Consider the following 22,099-nt stretch of genomic DNA (forward strand, 5'->3'; position numbering starts at 1 on the left):
GCTGGCCCTGGCTTCCATATCCTGGAGCTCCTGAGGGTCACAATATACCCCACCATCCCCCCTGGCTTCCGGGGCCCCAGCCTCAGCGTCCAAGCCGGCTCTCCTACCCTGCCCCATCCTGCTTCTGCCTAGCCAGTCCTGGAGCATTAAACGGTGCCATCCCTAAGCGCCCTGGTTCCAGGCACCTCCCAGGCCAAGAATCTTTACAACAAATCCCACTGCCCTGTAGCTGATGGGCCCTGCAGGAAGGGTGGGGGCAAAGCAGGCTCTGGGGGAGAAAACAAACCTCAGGCACCGCAGCTCTGCCAGTCGGTGTGCCTCCGGCTTCCCTGGGTGGAGGCAGAGGGGCCTGCATGGCAGGGCCTCGGTGGGTGAGGACACTTCCAAGCCTCCTTTGGTAACTGCTCATTCTGGACTCTGCCTCCTGCCCTCCCCGACTGTGGGAGGGGGTGGGCCTCAGGCTGGGGAATGCCAGCTCCATCTGGGGCTCTGGGGGGGGGGGGGGTATGTGTGCTAGGGATGGGGCCAGAATAAAAGAAAACATCTCTCAGGGTCTTGAATAAGGGAACCTGACATGCCTTTTCTCCTTCCCTCCTCCCCCCTTTAGTATTATTTTTCTAGCTTTCTCTGCACAGATCTATATGTGTGTCCTCTGCTCTCTGCAGTCTGTGTGTCATTCTGTACACACATCTGTCTGTCCTCACACATCTGGCTCCTTGGCCTCGCGCACCTCTCGGCCTCCCGAAGGCGCCCTGCGGGCGGTGGCAGCGCAGTGGCGGAGGCCCGCTGGGGGCGCACAGCCATTTGTAGAGCTGCGGGGAGGGAGGGGGGGAGGGAGGAAGGGCTGGGGCGGCTGGGCGAGATCGCGGGCTCTGCGGGCGAGGCTGCGGCAGGGCCAGCCAGGGGGCCCACGCCGCCTCCACTGGGGAGACAGGCAGCTGGTCCACGCGTCCGGCCCCGCCCCGCCCCTGCACGCCGGGCTGGCCTGGGAGCCCTGCGCCCAGCGACGCCAGAACGGAGCCTCCGCGAAGCAGAGCGGGGATCCCAGCTGAGGCCGGCACCGCAGGCAGCGCGCACGGGGCAGAGGAAGCAGCCAACCGAGTAAGAAGCCTGAGGCCTGGGGTGGCGCCGCGGAGGCCCCAGGAGGGGGGTCCCGGCCCCTCTTTACTCCCCCTTCCACCCCCACCCCCTTCCCCGTTCTGCAGCGGCCCCGCACCCCTACAAACCCCAGGGGTAGCTCAGCGCTGGGAGGGCGGGCACGAGAGCTAAGTGGAGCCGAAGCGCGCCCCAATGAACGCCATCCCTAAGGATCGCAGACTCCTGGCCGGTGCCCCTGTGCAGGCCACCCGGACCGCCATCGGGCCGCGGGGAAGGAAGGGGTCTGCCTGAGTCCCAGACGAGCATCCACCCCGCGTTAGAGGCATAAGCCAGCCTCCCTGGCCCCGCGCCGTCGTCGTTTGGAGAGAGGATACCTTAACATCTACCCACGAAGGGAGAACTAGGGTGCACTTTGGGTCTGGGTGGAAGGGGAAAGGGGACCTGGGCTTTGCGGAGTTTAACCCTCCGACGTGTGGGTCACCCAGGCCATGCCCCCCTCTACCCTTCCCCTCCCCCCAGGTCTCCCTCCTCCCCCATCCTCCCCGCTCCTGTGTCTCAGGACCAAGGGTGGGAGAGGGGGCGTTGGGGTTTCTCCCATCTGACTGCGCGCAATGCGCAACCCCAAACCACGGAGCTGCCCACCCACCCCCTCGCGGGCCCATGGCTGCATCCCCCTCCCCCAGGCCTTCCTGGGGCTGGAGCCTGGCTCACGCAGGACCCGGCCCTCCTGGTACCACGCTGGAAAGGTCATGGGCTCTGAGCTTCACCCTCCGTCTTTGTCAATAATCAGTCAGATGCCTTCAGGGACCTGGGCATGCTCTGAGCACAGGGTAGGGTAGGGTAGAGAGATGATTCTCTCTCATCGATGTTTCTAACTCTCTATCCCTCTCTCTTTCCCTCTGGGGGGGAAAAAAAAAAGCAATAAAATATATTTTAAAAAGTCAATGTAATAGAAATTTTTAAAAATTGTTTTAAAGAACGGTGTTTTCCACAGCTCACCTCTTCTGCGGCACTGGGGGTCGTTTTTGCACATGCGCGCCAGGGAGGGCGGGCAGGCGGGCACCATAGAAACCCCAACCACGCCCTTCTACGAGCGAGCGCCGCCCCCGCCCCCACGCGAGCGCGCCAGTCGCTCCAATGCGCCAGAACGCGCCAGCCGGGCAAACGCCGAGCCGGGACACGCCAGCAGCACAGCTCCGAACACGCCAGCCGCGGGAACCCGAACACGACAGCAGCGGGAACCCGAACACGCCAGCCGCGGGAACCCGAACACGACAGCCGCGGGAACCCGAACACGCCAGCAGCGCAGCAATGCATAACACATGGACATAGACAATAGGGAGCTGAAGACCTGGGACAGAGGGGGGTGGAGGGGGGGGGCTGGCTGGAGGAAGTCAATGGGGAAGAAAAGGGGATATATGTAAAACTTTCAACAATAAAGATTTTATTTTTAGTTTTTATTTAATTTTTTTAAATTAAATTATTATCTGTGTACATATTTTAACCTTGCCCCCCCTCCCATTCATACCCTCCCTCCCCAGAGTTTTGTGTCCATTGGTTGTACTTATATGTATGTATACAAGTCCTTCGGTTGATCTCTTATCTCCCCCAGATCTCCCTACTCTCCCCGCTGAGTGAAATAAGCCAGTCAATGAAAAAGAAATACCACATGGCCTCACTCATTTATGGATATTAAAGAACATTATAAACTAACAAACCAAAAGTCAGATATAAAGACAGTAAAGCAGGAGGGATCTCAATCCACTGTTCTCAAAACAGCCTGGTACTGGCACAAAAACAGACATATAGATCAATGGAATTGAATCAAGAACCCCGATATCAACCCAAATCACTATGCTCAATTAATATTTGACAAAGGAGGCACGAATATACAATGGAGTCAAGACAGTCTCTTCAATAAATGGTGTTGGGAAAATTGGACAGATACATGCAAAAGAATGAAACTAGATCACCAACTTACACAATACACAAAAATAAACTCAAAATGGGTATAGGACTTAAACATCAGGCGGGAAACCATAAAAATACTAGAAGCACAGTGGGCTTTCTTGTTGTTTTGTTGATGGTTTCTTTTGCTGTAAAAAAAGCTTTTTATTTTGATGTAGTCCCATTTGTTTATTTTCTCTTTAGCTTCCATTGCCCTAGGGGTAGTATCAGTGAAGAAGTTCTTTTGGCATATGTCTGAGATTTTGCTGCCTGTGGATTCTTCTAGTATTTTTATGGTTTCCCGTCTGATGTTTAAGTCCTGTATCCATTTTGAGTTTATTTTTGTGAATGGTGTAAGTTGGTGATCTAGTTTCATTCTTTTGCATGTGTCTGCCCAATTTTCCCAATACCATTTATTGAAGAAACTGTCTTGACTCCATTGTATATTCCTGCCTCCTTTGTCAAATATTAATTGAGCATAGTGATTTGTGCCAGTACCAGGCTGTTTTGAGAACAGTGGCTTTGTAATACAGTTTGAAGTCTGGTATTGAGATCCCTCCTACTTTACTCTTCTTTCTCAGGATTGCTGTGGCTATTCGGGGTCTTTTATTGTTCCAAATGAACTTTTGGAGAGTTCTTTCTAGGTCAGTGAAATATGCCGTTGGTATTTTAATGGGGAGTGCATTGAACCTATAGATTGCTTTAGGAAGTATGGACATTTTGATGATGTTGATTCTACCAATCCATGAACATGGTATGTTCTTCCATCTGTTTACATCTTCCTCTATCTCTTTTTTCAGTGTCGTGTAGTTTTCCGCGTATAGGTCCTTTACTTCCTTAGTTAAGTTTATTCCTAGGTATCTTAATTTTTTTGGTGCGATGGTAAATGAAATTGCTTTTTTAGTCTCTGTTTCTATAAATTCACTGTTGGTGTATAGAAATGCCATAGATTTCTTGGCATTATTTTTGTATCCTGCTACATTGCCAAATTCATTTATTAAGCCAATTACGTTTTTTAACGGAGACTTTTGGGTTTTTTTATATACAATATCATGTCGTCTGCAAATAAGGATAACTTTACTTCTTCTTTTCCAATTTGGATGCCTTTTATTTCCTCCTCTTGTCTAATTGCAATGGCTAGTACTTCCAGTACTATGTCAAAGAGGAGTGGCGATAGTGGGCATCCCTGTCTTGTTCCTGTTCTTAGAGGGAATGGTTTTAGTTTTTGCCCATTGAGTATGATGTTGGCTGTGGGTTTATCATATATAGCTTTTATTATGTTGAGGTATGATCCTTGTACTCCCACCTTGTTGAGGGTTTTTATCAGGAAAGGGTGTTGGATTTTATCAAATGCTTTTTCTGCATCAATTGATATGACTATATGATTTTTATCTTTCAACTTGTTTATGTGATGTATCACGTTTATTGATTTGCGGATATTGTACCAACCTTGCATTCCTGGAATAAATCCTACTTGGTCATGGTGTATGATCTTTGTGATGCTCTGCTGGAGCCGATTTGCTAGAATTTTGTTGAGGATTTTGGCATCTATGTTCATGAGGGATATTGGCCTGTAATTCTCTTTCATTGAGTTGTCTTTATCTGGTTTTGGTATTAGGGTGATGCTGGCTTCATAGAAGGAGTTTGGAAGTGTTCCTTCCTCTTGAATTTTTTGGAATAGTCTGAGGAGGATAGGTTTTAGTTCTTCCTTGAATGTTTGGTAAAACTCTCCTGTGAAGCCATCTGGCCCTGGGCTTTTGTTTGCTGGAAGCTTTTTGATGACTGTTTCAATTTCTTCCCAAGTCACTGGTCTATTGAGATTTTTAGATTCTTCCTGATTGAGTTTTGGAAGGTTGTATTTTTCTAGGAATATGTCCATTTCCTCCAGGTTGTTCAGTTTGTTGGAATAGAGTTGTTCGTAGTATTTTGTAACAATCCTTTGTATTTCGGCGGGGTCTGTTGTTATTTCACCTCTTTCGTTTCTGATTTTGTTTATTTGGGTCCTCTCTCTTTGTTTCTTGGTTAGCCTAACTAGAGGTCCATCTATCTTGTTTATTCTTTCAAAGAACCAGCTCTTGGTTTTGTTGATCTTATGTATTGTTTCTTTGGTCTCTATGTCGTTTATCTGTGCTCTGATTTTTGTTATTTCCTTCCTTCTGCTTACACTGGGCTTTTCTTGTTGCTCTTTTTCTAACTCTTTGAGTTGTAGAGTTAGATCATTTGTTACCATTTTTTCAAGTTTTTTGCAATAGGCTTGTAAGGATATGAACTTCCCTCTCAAAACTGCTTTTGCTGTGTCCCATAGATTTTGGATAGTTGTGTTTTCATTGTCATTTGTTTCCAGGATGTTTTTAATTTCTTCCTTGATTTCTTTGGTAACCCAGTCCTTGTTTAGTCTCCATGTGTTTGATTTCTTTGAATTTTTTTCATTGTAGTTAATTTCCAGTTTTATGCCACTATGATCTGAGAAGATGCTTGATATGATTTCTATCTTCTTGAATTTGAAGAGACTTTGCCTATGTCCCAAAATGTGGTCTATCTTTGAGAATGTCCCATGTGCGCTTGAGAAGAATGTATATTCTGTGGCTTCGGGGTGGAATGTTCTGAAGATGTCGATTAATTCCATCTGGTCTAGCAAGTCATTTAGGATTGATATTTCTTTGCTGATTTTTTGTTTAGATGATTTGTCAAAGGGTGACAGTGGGATATTAAAATCTCCTACTATGATTGTATTGCTATTAATCTCTCCCTTAATGTCCTCCAGCAGTTTTTTATATATTGGGGTGCTCCCATATTGGGTGCATATATATTTACCAGGGTTATTTCTTCTTGTTGGATTGCTCCCTTTTGTATTATGAAGTGGCCTTCATTATCTCTTGTTATGTCCTTCACTCTGAGATCTAATCTGTCAGATATAAGTATTGCTACCCCAGCTTTTTTTTCATTTCCATTCGCCTGGAAAACCTTTTTCCATCCCTTCACCCTCAGTCTGTGTGCATCTTTTTTTCTGAGGTGGGTTTCTTGTAGACAACAGATATATGGGTCTTGTTTTCTTATCCAATCCATTACCCTATGTCTTTTGATTGGAGCATTTAGTCCATTTACATTTAAAGTTATTATTGATAAATACTTATTTGACGCCATTTTTATTCTATACCCCTGTGTTCCTTCTTTGCTTTCTATTTCTTTAATTTTACAGTAGATCCTTTAGCATTTCTTGCATTGCTGGTTTGGTGGAGATAAATTCCCTTAGTCTGTTTTTGTCTGTGAAGCTCCTGATTTCACCTTCACTTTTGATTGATAGCCTTGCTGGGTACAGTATTCTTGGATTCAGACCCTTCCTTTGCATGACTTTGTATATTTCATCCCATTCCCTTCTGGCCTGATAAGTTTCTGTGGAGAAATCAGTTGCTAGTCTGATGGGGGTTCCTTTATATGTAACTTTCTGTCTCTCTCTGGCTGCTTTTAAAATTCTTTTTTTGTCGTTGGTGTTTGCCAGCTTAATAATAATGTGCCTAGGAGTCGGTTTTCTGGGGTTCATTTTGCTTGGGACTCTGCGAGCATCTTGGATTTGTGTGGGTTTTTTCTTCTCTATCTCAGGAAAGTTTTCTGTCATTATTTCTTGAAATACATTTTCCATGTCTTCCTCAGTTCCCTTTCCTTCTGGAACCCCTATTATTCTAATATTGTTTTGTTTTGTATTGTCCCAAAGTTCCCTTAGACTTTCCTCCTGTTTTTTAATTTTTTTTTCCAGAAGCTGTTCTAATTGGGTATTTTTTTCCATCTTGTCTTCTAGCTCGCTGATGAGGTCCTCTGCTTCTTCTAATCTACTCTTAATGCTTTCTATTGAGTTCTTTACAGTAGCAATGTCATTTTTTCATTTCTTCTTGGTTCTTCTTCATTTCCTCTTGGTTCTTACACATATTGTCAAATTTGTCTTCCATTCTTTTTAGCCATCTTATGATTATTACTCTGAATTCTTGCTCTGGTAGGTTGCTTGCCTCTATCTCGTTTACTTCCTTTTCTGGTGAAGCCTGCTTTTCTTTCATATGCGGGCTGTTTTTTGGTCTCCCCATGATCTAGGATGTCTGGTTGTGTAGTTCTCTCTCTCCTGCTTTGATTTAAAGGCACAAAATACAACACAACCAGGTACAACACACAAGGCACTGAATAGAAATGTGTTTGCGATATTAATAACCACCAATAAGGGTGACTAGAACCCAGCTAACAAAAACATACAATCAAACAAAAAGCATAGGCAAATCAATCTTATAAAAAAAAAAAAGCATATAACTTCAGTATAGTTAACATTCAACATACAACTTCAAAGAGTTAGAGAGAAAGACTGTTTTTTGTTTTGTTTTGTTTTGTTTTTAGGACAACTGTGAGGGAGGTGTGAATAGGCTTGGAGCAGGTAGTTGGAAATTAGATATATACAAGTAGGGTGAAATTTTAGGAGGGGGTAGACAGAAGGAATGGGGAAAATCTAGAGCAGGAAAGGGTTAAGATAAACGGGGTACCAAAGGAAAAGATCGGAAAGAGGGTGAAGGTATAAAGATAGAGTTGAGATAGAATAAAGCGTTGGAGAAGGAAAGATAGATAAAGACTGTAGAACAGTAATCCTGAAATAAATAAATATATATATATATATATATATATATATATATATATATATATATATATAATCAAATGAAATAAAAATAATTAAAATAAACAAAAGAAAATAAGATGAAAAAGGTAAATTAGTAGTAATAATGTTGATTACAATGTAATAATTATAAAGATAAAATCAAGTAAGGAAAAAGAAAAAAATAGTTTCTTGAGTAAACGTTGCAAATAATGAAAACAAAAATAAAAAACAAAAATTTAAAAATTAAAGAAAAATAATAAAATTTAAAAAATTTAAGTAAAATTTGCAGTAATGAAGGTCATTCTCTTCCTCTATTGTTATGGTCCAGTCCTGATTTTTAGGCAGGTTTTGCTTTGTTTTTATTACACTAGAGTCAATTTGTGAATTAACCTCTGGGGGCAGTGTTTCTAGGTTGACTTCCCAGACTCTAGCCTCTCCAGCTTTTTTTTTTTTTTTTTTCCAGTCCTCTCTGAAGCAGGAACTACGGAGGGGGGAAGGGGCCAGGTCCGAGCAACTGCAATCTCCCGCAACTCTCTGATATCCCTCCGAGCCAGATCCAAATGTGTTGCTCTTTAGATATCTCCCCTGTTAGGAGCCCCGTCCACTTTCACGGGTGACAACCGCCCAACAGCTGGGGCTTCTACTTGTAATCACTGCCCTTGTCCTCCAGCTTCCACTCGCGCTCTGTGCACGCAGGCTTTTTGTCTTCGCCGCAAGCACTCTCCACCCTCTCCCCGCAAAATCTGACCTTTTCGCCAAGCAGTGGGGCACTTCTGCGAAGCCAGGTGTTCGCACCGCCTGGGATCCGCGTTCTGGGGGTCACAGATGCTTGGTGGTCACTGCGGCTGTGGATATTCAGGCCTCTGACACGATCCTATCTTCCTCTCAAGATGGCGAAGTTTCCCCGTCCCAACAATAAAGATTTTTAAATAATTCTAGCCCTGGCTGGTTTTGCTCAGTTGATAGTGTCGGCCTGCAGAATGAAGGGTCCCATGTTCGATTCCGGTCAAGGGCATGTACCTTAGTTGCGGGCACATCCCCAGGAGGGGGTGTGTAGGAGGCAGCTGATTGATGTTTCTCTCTTATCAATGTTTCTAACTCTCTATCCCTCACCCTTCCTTTCTGTAAAAGGGAGGAAAAATCAAATATACTTTAAAAAATAAAAATAATTCTAAAAATTGTTTTAAATTAAATTTTTTAAAATGAGGACATTGGGCCGGTCTTTAAGGGTCCATGTAGACCCAACAGCTATAAGATGCCCAGGATGCCATGGCCTGTTGCAGATGACTGAGACAGTGGGATCTCACAGATTCATGAGTCAGGAGAACTGTTTCTGTCTCTGCAGGTGAAGAGTCAGAGCCGTGTGGGCGGATCCATTCACCCTTCTGCTCCAAGATGTCTCTCAGAGGCGGCTGCCACAGTAAGTTTCCTTCTGCGTCCTGTGCACAAATCTGTGCCCCAGGCCTCTAGTAAATATATATTAAAATTTCCATAACCAAATGAGCATGGGAAAAGGAGGCTTTGCTATTGCTGGACTTTTCAGAGCCTTTAATGTGGTGATGTGTGTTATAAGGCTTCCGTAGGAATGAGCAAGCCCAGTGGTCTTCCCAAATGTAACTGACCACAAGGAGCATCTCACGGGACTGGGGCGGCACAGAACACGCTCCCTGGCATTCACTGTCCTAAGGAAACCCTCCCTGGTGCATCCCCACGGGGAGGCCTCGTCTCCTAATCCATTTCATCTGGTGAAGCACGCCCTCCCGTCCCTTCTCCTGGGTGAGTTGGGACTGTGAGTCTGTGTGGAATCAGGGACCCCACCTTCGCCCCATTTATCTACCTGCCATCATTCCCCTCCCAGGTTCACCCCACTCACCACTGTCTATTCAAATTCCTACCACTGGGTACATGTCCCGCTGCTCGGGGTTGCGGTCTTTCTTCCTAATTATTAAATCTTTGAACATCAAGGGGCTGTAGCAGCAGGGGGTAGGGGACGCTGGCATAGCCTGTTTGGGCGGGATCACCAGGCCCATGCCCCAGGGGAATAAGCTGGCAGTGGGATTACTGTGCAAAGAGGGGTGCTTGGGGAGGTAGGGGTGCCCATTCTGGCCACCCAAGGAGGGCTCAGGTCAAGAACTAAGAAGATCATTGCTAATACACAGTACGAACTCAATGCATTCTGGTTACTGTTGTCACCACGGCTGTGGTGCCTTATCGGGAAATCCAAGTCCAAGCCCCATGCCAGGCGGAAAGGCTGCCACTCGGGGGCACGGCAGAGCCCACGGACATCCGCCCACAGAGAGCTTGAGGGGGTCATGTCCTCGCCCCTATGAGCCACTGGGAGTGGAGATGGGCAGAGTGTGGAGGGCTTTCCGGAATCTTCTGGGGTCAAGCCAGGCCCTTCAAAGCCCTGCCCATCTGCACTCGTAGAGTCCCCCACAGCCCTCTGCATGCCCACGTCTGGAGGGCTCCAGGGCTGTGGTGGCACTCCTTGGAGGGGGGGAGGGGGGCCCAGGTGGGCAGAGCCCTAGGCCCTGCACCCCCCATGGCTTCAGCCAGAGCAGTTCTGCTCCCATCTGCCTGCAGGTGGGGGTCCGCTCAGGTTTCATCGGCAGCGGGTCCCAGGCAATGGCAGGCCCGCTGCTGGGGGCTTTGGGACTACCCTTTCCCCCGTCATCTCTCTCCGTTTCTGCCCAGCTCTTCCCACGTTGTCTGACCCAACGCCTTCCCTGTTCTCCGGACTTGTACACGCAGTGCTCACCGTGCGCCCTTCCGGCTCCCCCGCCCAACACCTCATTGATTGCTGCATCACCCAGTTCCTCCCAGCATTTCCAGTTCTTGGCTACCTGTGACCCTGCTGGTCACTTCAATGTTGTCATGACTCTGAGCCCCCAGGGGTCACCTCTGGCCATCTGGGCTCGGACCATTCATTCATGGCCCCGCTGCACCCGCCCCCAGGCCTCCAACGTGGCCCCTGGCCTTCTCACTCACTCACTCAGACCCCCTCATCCTCACTGCTTTAAGGGGCAGCTTCCACCGCCCTATCCCCCACCCCCACCCCAGCTTCTGCCTGAGTTTCTGGCTCCTTCCTTGGCCTGTCTCCCCTGAGAAGCCCCCCCCCACCCCCACCCCCACGTGAGTTCTGTCCCAGACCGAAGTCTTCGTCTTCCCCTCCAAGCCGCTGTTGCTTGACTTTGCTGCCCTGGTTTGGGACACCAGACATTTCAGACTCTCGGGCCAGAAACCTGGGGGTGGCCCTCAATTCTCCTCCAACACCCCCAGCCCGGCCGACTGCCCGAGGAAATCCTGGGATTTCCGAACTGGGTCAGCAGGTTGGCATTTCTGACTGTGCCCCAGTCCGGGCCCTCTCTTCGGACCCAACCTGGAAATACGTGCTTACTGAACCACCGACAAGCGAATGATTCAAGATGCCACTGACAGCCTCGCACATTTCTGGAACGGACGCAGAGCGGGCTTTAAGGCCTCCCTGCCAGACCTAGGCCTGCTCTGGGAATTTAGACACCCAACGGGGATTGCTTTACCTTTCTTAGCTCACAGATGATCCTGCTCGGCACACGCGAAGCTACCAAGATCTCCCGTTCAAACCTGGAAGACTCGGGGCGGGGCTCTCTGAGTGTCCACAGCCCGACCCCCTGCCCATTGGGAGGGGCAAGGGGAAAGGTCCTCAGAAGGAAAAACAAGCACCAACGACTAGGGTCAGAGCTCAGGGGATTGGGGCAAGAAAGGGGCATCTCCCACACTACACACAGGCTGGCAGCAACCGCAGCCTGGCAGAGCAGGTGGGTGGGCTTGGGTCTCCCTTGCGACGTGGGAGGCAGTGCTAGGGTTCAAGTACAACCTGGCACTGACACGGGTTGTGGAATCTGAAGCCAGCTACCGAACATCCAGAAACCTCGATGTGCCCATCTGTAAAATGGAAGCAGTCGTGCCAGCCTTTCCATTTGATGCCAGGTTCGACGTACCGCAGAGAGAGTGGAGCTGGCTGCTAGGCACTGCGAGGCAGCATGTGGAAGGTTCTCAGCAGTGCCAGCCTTTTGTCAGACCTCAGCACGGGCACAGGATGGGATATAAGAGGTCACCAGCTGGCCCCCTGGGATTTGCCCTGAGAATCTACCCCAACACCAGACGCAGACACTCAGGTGTAGAATGGGGCTGACCAGGTCACACAACACGTTTGTGGCTAACACTCGGAAGCGCCCAGCCTGATGCCACACGGAGCCCACTGTTCTCGGGGAAGGATCGGCCCTCTTTTGAAACTGAAACTGTTCATCCTAGAAGAAAGCTGTCACAACCGGCCCCTCAGCCTCGCGTGGAGGCAGGGGACAGTCAGGCCAGCAAACCTTTCCCCTCCGGCCTGCTGCAGTCCGGCCCGCTCCGGGTCCCAAGGCTCCGGGAGACTGAACACCTGCAGCAAGGACTAAGGAGTTCCTTTTCCAGGGATTCTCTGGAGTTGCTTTGTTTGTTTATTAGAAATACCAGCTCACAAGAGTCTATAGTTAAATATTCAGGAGTTTCCTGAGCTGTTGTTAAACCACTGGTAGTCAGCATGAAGTCCACCATGGTGGGAGTATTTACACCCGGGGCATTGACAAACACTACAAATCAGGGATTTCTTTTCCTTCCCTTTTTTTTTTTTTTTTTTTTTTCTGAAAGGTGCACAAGTCATCGGTAAAACTCACAGCTTCCTTGCTCAGCATTCCATTATGAGATCCACCCATACCACTGAACATAGCTGTGGACCATTTACTCTCATCACCATGTAGTATTCCATTGTGTGAGTATCCCACAAATCACGTATCCATTCTACTTTAGTGGGCATTTGAACAGTCTTCGGTTTGGGGCTGTGAATGGGTAGTGCCGCTGTGTGTGTGTTCCAGGTCATGTTCTAGAATGTTCTATTGCTGTGCAATAGAACTTTCTATGATAATGAAAATGTTCTGTGTCTTCACTGTCCAATATGATAGCCCCCCGCCGGCATGTGTAGCTACTGCACACGCATTTGATATGTGGCCAGTGCAACTGAATTTAAAATTTTAATTAACGTTACTAGCTACATGTGGCTAGAGGCTACCATATTGAACTGCACAGTTTTAGGATACGGCTTCTGGTGAATATATGGGTGCATTTCTGTTGGAGAATGCAATCCATTGAGGAGTACAATTTCTGTGTGTGTGTGTGTGTGTGTGTGTGTGTGTGTGTGTTTCGTTTTAATAGCTAGAGTTAAACAGTTTTCCAGAGTAACTGTGCCATGTCTGAGAGCTCTAGCTGCTCTATCTACATTCTGCCAACACTTGGTATTGTCTGGATTTTTTCATTTTAGCCATTCTGCGGGGTGGTAGAGATATCACCCTGTGGCTCTCATTTGAATTCCCCTGGAGATTAAATATGGGTTAGCACCTTGGCTATCCTCTTTTGTGAAGCGGTTGTCTGACTCTCTTGCCCATTTTTCTATTAGATCTGATTATTACTGATCTATAGGAATTCTTTCTACATGCTGAATGCCAGTCCTCTGTTGGATGCATTACTGTGGAAAATGTCTCCCTCTTTTTGGATTGCCTTTTCACTCTCATAATGGTATCTGTGTATTAACAGATGTTCTGCAGTTTTTAGATATAACATTTATCAAGTGTTATGAATAATTATTTACTTTATTCGTGTTTAACTTTAAACCTTACAGGCAATAATACAGAAGATAGGATTGTGGAACAATCTCTTGGAGTTCCTAAGAACGAGGGCTTTACTACTTCTCCTCCAAGATTAAAACTTTATAACGATGATAGCCGAGCTGGGCACCTTTCCATTGGAATGGCAGCCTTGTTCAAGAGGTCTTGTCTATTTTTGAAATTTCAGGTTCTAGGTTAAATGAGATTGAAAGGATTGCTCATAAAACACTTTAAACATTTTCCAAAATCTCATGTTTTTTTTCAAGTCAGAAAGGTACCTCCCACACTTTAAGACATCGACAATGATCTCAATAGTTTAAGGACTCTCAGAGCACATGTGGCTGTAAGTGCCCAGCATGTCACCAACACTCTCTAATACACAATGAAAACAGTAGCTCTGTGGCATCGCTACCCCTTGTGAAGGAGTAGAACGATCAGTGGCACCTGTTTGATGCCAGCACACTGCCGTTCATACCACGGGTAAAACCCAATTATTTAAAACAGCACGACTATCCAATTCCCAGACGACATGCAGTGTAGAGCGGAATTGGTAGATTCAGAAACCTGCGGCGTGTTCTTGGAATTCTTTTCAATTATAAATTACCTTGAGCATTAAATAAAGACACCGTGCTAATTTCTATAACCACCCTAGTGGCTGGACTTCAGTCCCTGGTTTAACAGGACCGGTTTCTGCTCAATCTCAGCACATTCTCTTGCAGTAGGGTATTTGTAAGTGCACATGAATGAATGAAAGGCCCTGTCTTGTCACAAGAGCACTGGGGATGGCAAGCTGGTGACCCGGGCCGGAAGAGAAAAGGTCTACGCGGTTATTTTCCCTCTGTCTCACACTGGCTTTGATTTAGAGTAGAATGCAAAAACCTGATTTAAAAAGAAAAGGGGGGAAAAAAGAAGAACCTGAATGAGGGTCTGTTTCTAAGTTTAATCCAGTCGCCAAGCACGATACTTTGTCTGCAAAAGACTCTGCAGGGTGGGCAGTACTACAGCAGCAACTCAAACCGAAAGACAGGCGATCACGGGGAATGTGAGTCCTCGTGAGAAGACAGCCTGGGCAAACACGGCACATTGCCTGTCGGCTGCCGGAAAGGAACCCTGCAGGGCATCCTCCTTGTCACTCACTTGAAGAAAGGCTGTGCTAGGTCCCCTCCTTGACCGTGAGGGCTAGGTTTCAAAATTCATTTCCCACGTCACCGCAAGGCACATGGTTAACACTCCGTTAACACTGTGTGACGGCGAACGGCGGTAATGGATGGTGCGGCTGCTCTCTTGGGTTTTCCCCAAAGAGCAGACCTATTAGCGCGGTACGGCTAATGGAGAAAAATGGATGGTTGCCCAGAGAAGTGAAGAAGGACCCTTTGGCGTCCTGGGATCCCCGAACCAGTTCCAGACGCCTGTGCAGACAGATGCCTCCCTGGTAAGCCTTCTCCAGTGACCCGGGGCAGGCTGCAGCTGATGGATATATTTAGAAAGCCTACCTCCAAACATGCCAGTGGTTCATGGCTGGTACCTCTGTGTCCTGTTTAAGACACCTGAGGTCGTAAAGCTTCACTGTTCTGCCTTTCACACTGAGGTCTCTTGGTATTATGTGCAGCTTTGACTGTTATGTATTGAGCGCCTACTGGGTACGGGCATCCTGCTAGCCAGTGTGCCTTCATTCGTTCTCAGCAGAGGTCGCTGCTCCCAGTCTACAGATGAAGCCACAGAGGTTCCGAAATGTGAATTACTCAGAGGGCACCACCTGCTGGAGGGAGGGCTAGGGTTTGAATCCATGACCATCTGTGTCTTATGTCGCCAGAGCCTGAGGTGCAGGTCCGCTCTGATGGGGAGCTCGGGGTCTCCCCAAAGGAAGGTGGCCGAGGAGGGACCCTCCTCTCCAGGGGACCCTGGGGCCATCCACCTTCTCAGGATACGGATGTTGGTGATGAAAAGACCTGGACTGACGCTGGTTTGGGTCCCAAGACAACTCAGGGCTCCTACGGCATCTGGGAGGTGTAGGCGGTAAAGGGCTCATTCCCGAACACCCCGGAATGTCTTCAGGAATCCACGGTCCGGGCATTACACGCTGAGGAACTGTTCCGTGCTCCCACCACGCCACACCCCTTCCCAGGAGTCCCTCCCCACCTCTGGGCCTTTGTCCCAATCTCCTCCTACCCAGAATGCCTCCCGGCTTCACTTCCTCTAGGAAGCCTTTCCTGACCGGATCCAACCCCAAGCACCGCATGTCTGGGGCAGTTGTGGCCCACAGCCAAAGCCTGTCTGACTGCCCCGGAGTCCCCAGGTTAGGTGTCACCGCTGAGGCAGAAGGCCATGGTTGGAGGCCAGCAAAGCTGGTCCTCTTTCTCCATCTTCCTGCGCACCCCCCAGCCCTTCCCAAGGCCTTGGTGAAGGCCTGCTGACCTATGACCTTGAGTCTCCGGGGAGGAGAGTCCTTGTCTAGCACTGAGTCTTGGGTTCACTCGCTCACTGTGTGACCCTGAGCAAGCCCACTGCCCTCTCTGGGCTTCCCTTCTCCTATCCCCACATTAGTTGAGCTCCTAGGCCAGTGTTCGGCAAACTCATCAGTCAACAGAGCCAAATATCAACAGGACGACGATTGAAATTTCTTTGGAGAGCCACATGTTTTAAACTTAAACTTCTCCTAACGCCACTTCTTCAAAACAGACTCGCCCGGGCCGTGGTGTTTTGTGGAAGAGCCACACTCCAGGGGCCAAAGAGCTGCATGTGGCTCGTGAGCCACAGTTTGCTCACCACCGTCCTAGGCCAGAGACTTCAGAGGAGCGGAGGGGAGGTCAGATGGTGCTACCAAAGGCTCCTTCGGAACTCCGCGCCCTTCCGCCCTGGAAAAGCAGCCAGGAGAGGGTGCCTGGTCCTGACCTCAGCCTCCTCCGCTGAGCCAGGGATGCGTGCCTCCCAGGGCAGCGGGATGGAGGGGGAAAGGGTGTGGCCGGGTCTGTGCCCCGGCTCAGGATCCTCTCTCTCTCTTTGCTCCCGATAGCTTGGCCCAACTATACCATCCACTTCTACGCCGGACTGCAGCACATGGAGGACAGCAGTGTGTCTCTGTCTCCTATAATGTTGGCAAGTGTAGTCATAGGATTTATCATCACCATCTCCTGCTTCTTCATCATCCTGGTCAGCGTGTACCCCAAGAAGCCCTGGGACCCGCCCCGCCGCCACCGCCACTACCGTGGAGACCCCCAGGATGGCCAAGGTGAGCTGCTGCCCTTCTCAGGGCCTGCCCTCCCGTCCAATTGCGATTGCAACCCAGCATGCATCGAGGAGGCGGCTGCTCTGCCGTGGGGTCGGGGGGTGGGGTGGGGGGGCGCGCAGGGGAGGCATCCTGAGGTCTTGGGTGATCAGGAAGAGCTCACAGATGCTCACCATGATGTCCTCCAAGGCGAGAGGAGCTTGGCTGTCTACCCGGGGTGGGGCTGCCAGTAAAGGGAAGACAGGTGGCTATTCCCCAGCCCTGCCCACTGTCGGTCCAGGCTGTACTGACAGCTGGTCCAGATGGTGCCGGGATGGAGGGGTAGATGGAGAAAGGCACAGGTGAGTGGGGTGGGAGGGTCATCTGGTAGGGGGATGACAAGGTGAAGAGGTGCGGGGAGGTGTGGGGTGAGTGAGGGGATGGATCAATGAATTGTTGGAGAAAGGGATGAGGGCTGGGATGAGGGATGGAGAGCTGAATGGGAGGATGGAAGAATGGGTGAATGGAGAGGTAGATGGCTGGCTGGCTGGCTGGCTGGGGAGTATAGGTGTGGGATGTATGAGTGGGTGGGATGTGTGAGTGGATGGGTGGGTGGATGGGTGGAAAGATGGACAGGAGGATAGGGGAGTGAATAGGTGGGGTGTCGGGTGGGGTGAGTAGGTAAATGAATAAGTGAATGGATAAATGCAGGGGCTGAATGACGAGTGAATGAAGGACGAGCCTGCAGAGTGCAAGTGGAACTGACCTGAGACCTTTCCCGTCACAGAGTCACCCGCACAACAGAGCTGGGGGGGAACTCTTGGGCTGCCCAGTCCCGAAATGTCCACCTGCCGAGTGTGCCCCAACCTTTTACAGAACGCAGCCCCCACCCCCACACACACACACACTCTCTCTCTCCTTCTCAGAAGGGCCAGGGGTTTAAAAGCAGAGGAAGGATCCCCACAGTATTTCATTCTCAGGTGACCTTCAAGGGCAGGAAGCAGCCTGCCCTGCGGCCTGCAGGGCTTCTCCTGAGACAGGGAAAAGTGGGGAAGGGGGGGGGGCCCTCCCTGGCACCAGCCTGAGGCCCAGGCCGAATGTCTGTTCCCGCAGACTCCCAGGAGCGCCCCCGCTGCAGGGGTGGGGTGCACTGCACCTGCGGCCTCCGGGGAGACTGGCTCGCACCCTCAGGCTGCTCTCACCAGGATGCTCCACCAAGGTAGGAGGCCTCCTGGGGGGAGAGCGTGAGAGGGAGGGCTCTGGGCACAGTGCCCCCCCCCATGGGAAACAGCCACACCTCCCCAAGGGGCAGAGATGCAGAAGCCACCTGCTCAGAGGGTGTGACCATCTCTCACCCTCCTGGCCAAGCAGGTCCCGGGGAGGCAGGGTCTGCCTCAGATGCCACCAGGAGACACTCAAGAGGGAAGAGAAAAGCTAGCCCCTTCAGGCGGGGGCGAAGGGGTGGGCTGGAGGGTCCGGGACCCAGCCCCTCGTCTGTGCCCCCAAAGCCCAAAGCCCATCCACTGGGACGGGGGTCAGTGCATCCAAATTGCACTCGGGCCATGGGGCGTCCCTGTCCCATTGGCGAGTTCTCCTCTGGGCCACTGGGTCCTCTCTGGCAGGTCACCCTCCGGCAGGTCACCCTCCGGCTCGTACTTGATGCTTCACTTTCCTCTGGGGGCCTTCAGGCCCTTCCACTTCCCTTCTCCCTCTGCTCCCAGGTGCGGGGAGGGGCAGTGCACATGCCCTCCCGCCAGAGGGCGCTGTTCAGCCCCCACACGTCAGGCTCATAGGGGCCTGGGGCTGGACAGGCCACTTTGAGAGACTTCAGATCAGGGTACCTGAGCTGCTGCAGGCAGCTCCACCCACGCCCAGGTCCCCAGCATCCTGCTGCTCTGAGCCGCCTGTGCTCGGAGACCTGCTCGCAGAGTTCACACAGAACACGCGGCGGAGTCAGGACCGGAATCTCGGTCTCTGTGGTTCTGGGGGTGGAGAGGTGTCCCTGGAGCCGCCATGACAAAGGCCTGGCCGGTCTGAGCCAGGCAGCTTGTCGCTGAGCGCAGGCTCCCAGCTCTGGGGAAAGGCCCTGAGGGAGCCCTTCCTTCTCTCGTAGCTATGAAGAGTGCACGGGGCCCGGGGCCACTCAGCTGTACCTCCCCACGGAGGCGCCGCCGCCCTACTGGCCGACGGACAGCGACAGCGACCTCCACACCGTCTCCGTGGACGCCCTGCCCCCTTACGAGGCTGTGTGGGCGCCTTGCCCTCCACTGAGCTGGCTGCCACTGCCGGGCCCAGAGCCGGAGCCAAGCAGCCCCCAGGGCCCACCGACCCCAAAAGGAAGCCGGGCTTGCAGCCCAGAGATGATTGTGTGAACGCCAGCAGGTCACGTCCTGCCAGGCCCTAGGGGCTGAGGAAGACCTTTCGGGAACACAGGGGAGCGCGTGCACACACACATACACACTCATACAGACACACATGCACACATACACACTCATACAGACACAAACGCATGCACACACAGAGAAACACACGCACACACACACACACATATACACACACACACAGACACAAACGCATGCACACACACAGAATCACACGCACATACACAAACGCATGCACACACAAACTCATGCACACACGAACACATGCACACACATGCACACACACAAACTCTTGTGCTTACACAGCACTCCTACATGCACACATATAATACAATTGATACACACACACATATACACACTGAATACCCATGTGTACATACACATCCAAACATGCCTCGCACGTGTGAAGACACATACACAGATGCCCCCCTCACACGCACCATGCGAACTCATCTGTGAAGGTTCCATTCAAAAAGAAGCTCTCCCCACCTCCCGCCCCTCCGCAGCCTGCCGGCCATGGCTTACAGACAGCATGGGAGGAGAGAGGTGCAGAAGGGCCCAAGGCCTGCTCCGCCTCTCCCGGGCCTGTTTGCCCCTGCCCTCGCCTGGCAGGCGGCGCCCACACTCTGATTCTGTCTCTAGAAACAGCCTGACCATCGCCGGTCAGCTGTCTGCCCCACCCCCTCCAAGGGCTGCCTGTCCCCCGGCTGGTGGGGCAGGTCTCAGTGGGACTCAGCTGCCCACTGACCCTCTCTCCCAAGCCCAGGGCGGCAGAGCCACATCACCATCTGCCACTTACGAGGCGCGGACTCGGGCCTGCGGGGCTCAGGCACACACACCCCGGAGGCCCTTCCAGCCCTCTCTGCCCTCACCCACCGCGTGCCCTCAGCCGGGCGGTGCCAGCCCAGTTATCTGCGAAGCCCCTGCCCTGACCCACAGGGATGAGCAGGGCTCCTGGGGAGGGGGTGCCATGGTGGTGAGGGGTCCAGCCACTTCCCAGGACTGAGCATCTTCAAGGAACATAAGGGCTCTGAGACGCAGGGGCGGCCCCTCCCCCCAGATGGCCCGAGTTTACATGGGCTGGCGCCAGGCCCCAGCAGCTGGTACTGCCCTCTGGGGTGGCTGCTCCTTTGGGAATCGAGCTGGCATGTTCTGGTACTGCCCTCTGGGGCGTTTGCAGAGACAGTATAGGGCAATGCGAGCCCCCTCACACCGCCGCGGGGACCAATGATGGAATCTCGGCCTCGATGCCGGGTGCCGCAGAAGGATGTGCGTGGGGTAGAGAGGCCCCCGATCTTGGCGCATGAGGCCCAGCAGTTTCCATCAGAGTCCTGGCCGGTAGCAGAGCAGACTCCTGCACACCCAGCCCGCCCGCCAGAGGGAGGGGCAGCTGGGAATCTCTGAAGAGGGTCCCTCCAGCATCACCAGCGGCAGGGAGCAGAGGCCTCAAGTCCACTCTGCCTCCCTCGCCCATCCTTAAACACCAAACACCCCTTCTCTGTCTCCCCACCACCACCCCACCAAGGGCTAAAACAACTCACTACCCCCTTTCTTCAGAAGAGGGCTAGCAAGAATGGCAACTGTGCATTTTATTTTGTATAGAAACTCGTATTTTTGTCCGTGCAGGACTGAAAGGAATCCGGTCAAAGGTTCGGCGGCACCTGGAGCTCCTGGCTCCGCGTGGAGTAGGGACCTTGTTTACAAGCAGTTCTGTCACTTGTGGTTTACTTGTACTGTGTTTTGTTTTGTTTTGTTTTGTTTTTTTCAAGCAAAAAATATATATCTGTCTGTTGTACTGTATAGCTTTATATGCACTCCAGGGGTGAAACCCATCCTGCTTCTGCTACCTGCCCTTAAAAGTGCTTTGGGGGGGAGGCAGGGTTACCCCCTATGTACTCATCAGTGTTGGAAGGTGAACAGCTTTTCTTGCTTCTGGATTAAGCGCTATTTAAGCTACTTAAGTGGATCTTTTCCGTGTTCGAAATAAATACATCATCTCAATAAAAGCGTTGCAAGAAGTAACTGAGGCAGGGTGGGCTAGAAGAGGTCAGTGCGGGGAAAGTGTATGAATACTTTCCACAAGATTTGTTTTAAAACTTCAAAATAAAAAAGGAACATTGTATCTAAGGGGGCCTGTGCCATCTGAAACTTCTAAGGAAAGGAAACAGGAGTCAACATCAAACTGAAAATGCATTACTTCTCTCACCATGAGCGCCCCCTGAAGCCTTGTCATCTTCCCGTCGGACCGAATATTGAGTATGTGGGTAGTCAGTGACTTAACAAGAGTCCTGCTTCCATCAGTCCCGCTCCAAGCCCACACTGCCACCTGCTGGCCACCTGCTGCCACTGTCCAAAGCAAATGAACCTACACCTGAACAACGAGCAAATTCCGTCATCCCACGTTCAAACCCATAGTCCACGGGCACTCAGAGTTGTAGACGAAACTTGTCTTCCGCCCTTGGGATGTCCTGTGAGGGTTAACCCACTCAAGAATTCCATTTTCAGGAATAGCCCCTGCCCCCCTCCCCCAGCATCTCTCTCTGGGCACAGCCTGCCACCTGAGCCCCATCTCTGTATGCGATACAATCACTCCCCTGTCCTAAACACCCGTGTGCATGGCTCAGGGGCCCCCTCCGCGTTCTGGGGCCCCTCCTCCTGGGAAGGACTGCAGCAGCCTTCGTGGTAGAGGCATCACCGCCCTACACTGACACCCCGTCCCAACGACAAACACACTCAGGGTCCCACTGGCTCAGGGGACTGTTGGGCTCAGCCTTTCCCTGGACCACACAGGGCACCCCATTCAAGGTCCTTCTGCAAACAAGGCTGACCTCTCTGCCAGGGGCCGGGGGGGTGGGGTCCTGAGGAGGGACGCTTGTGCAGGCTGGGTGGCCTCCTCTCGCCACAGTCTTCAGAAAGGGGAGCTGCCACCGATGGCATAAGAGGCTGTCACAACAGGCCGGCGTGTGTGGACACAGCGCGTCCCACGGGTCTTTGGACAGGGCACCCATAGCTCGCCACACGAGCAGCAGAAATCTCGCGAGAGGAGGAGGAACGAGGGCTGGTACAAAGTATGGCCGTCCGCGGCTTGCACTGGCCAAGCCCCCTGTACATCCACACGTGGGGGTCCCACCCCTGCTCCTGGAGACACCCTGACACC

The 22,099-nt window shown here is 51.2% G+C and overlaps 1 protein-coding gene and 1 long non-coding RNA gene across 4 annotated transcripts; one reads left to right on the top strand and one right to left on the bottom strand.

Moving 5' to 3' along the window:
• Window positions 1-883: 883 nt before the first annotated feature.
• BEAN1 (brain expressed associated with NEDD4 1) lies at window positions 884-20,928 on the top strand. Of its 3 annotated transcripts, XM_084861345.1 has the most exons (6): window positions 884-1,101; window positions 9,021-9,095; window positions 12,347-12,467; window positions 16,370-16,585; window positions 17,675-17,780; window positions 18,675-20,928. In XM_084861345.1, the coding sequence occupies exons 4-6, from the start codon at window positions 16,414-16,416 to the stop codon at window positions 18,931-18,933; spliced, it is 537 nt and encodes a 178-aa protein (XP_084717471.1). In that variant the 5' UTR covers window positions 884-1,101; window positions 9,021-9,095; window positions 12,347-12,467; window positions 16,370-16,413; the 3' UTR covers window positions 18,934-20,928. The 3 variants fall into 3 exon arrangements, with proteins under 3 accessions (XP_084717471.1, XP_084717470.1, XP_084717469.1); XM_084861344.1 differs by lacking the exon at window positions 12,347-12,467 and having other exon boundaries at window positions 884-1,122; window positions 9,033-9,095; XM_084861343.1 differs by lacking the exon at window positions 12,347-12,467.
• Window positions 6,517-8,548, bottom strand: LOC311609999. The gene is made up of 2 exons (XR_014792890.1): window positions 8,424-8,548; window positions 6,517-7,156 (listed from the first exon to the last, which is right to left on the bottom strand). It is a non-coding gene; the product is annotated as an uncharacterized lncRNA (long non-coding RNA).
• Window positions 20,929-22,099: the final 1,171 nt, after the last annotated feature.

This window comes from Pipistrellus hanaki (assembly GCF_964339955.1).
Source record: "Pipistrellus hanaki genome assembly, chromosome: 15".
Taxonomy (NCBI): Eukaryota; Metazoa; Chordata; class Mammalia; order Chiroptera; family Vespertilionidae; genus Pipistrellus; species Pipistrellus hanaki.

Bases quoted from the DNA above. Each gene is read 5' to 3' on its own strand.
- BEAN1 (XM_084861344.1), top strand. From the start codon at position 9,071: ATGTCTCTCAGAGGCGGCTGCCACA. The intron at 9,096-16,369 runs GTAAGTTTCCTT...TGCTCCCGATAG, and splicing joins TCTCAGAGGCGGCTGCCACA to CTTGGCCCAACTATACCATC. The intron at 17,781-18,674 runs GTAGGAGGCCTC...CTTCTCTCGTAG, and splicing joins CACCAGGATGCTCCACCAAG to CTATGAAGAGTGCACGGGGC.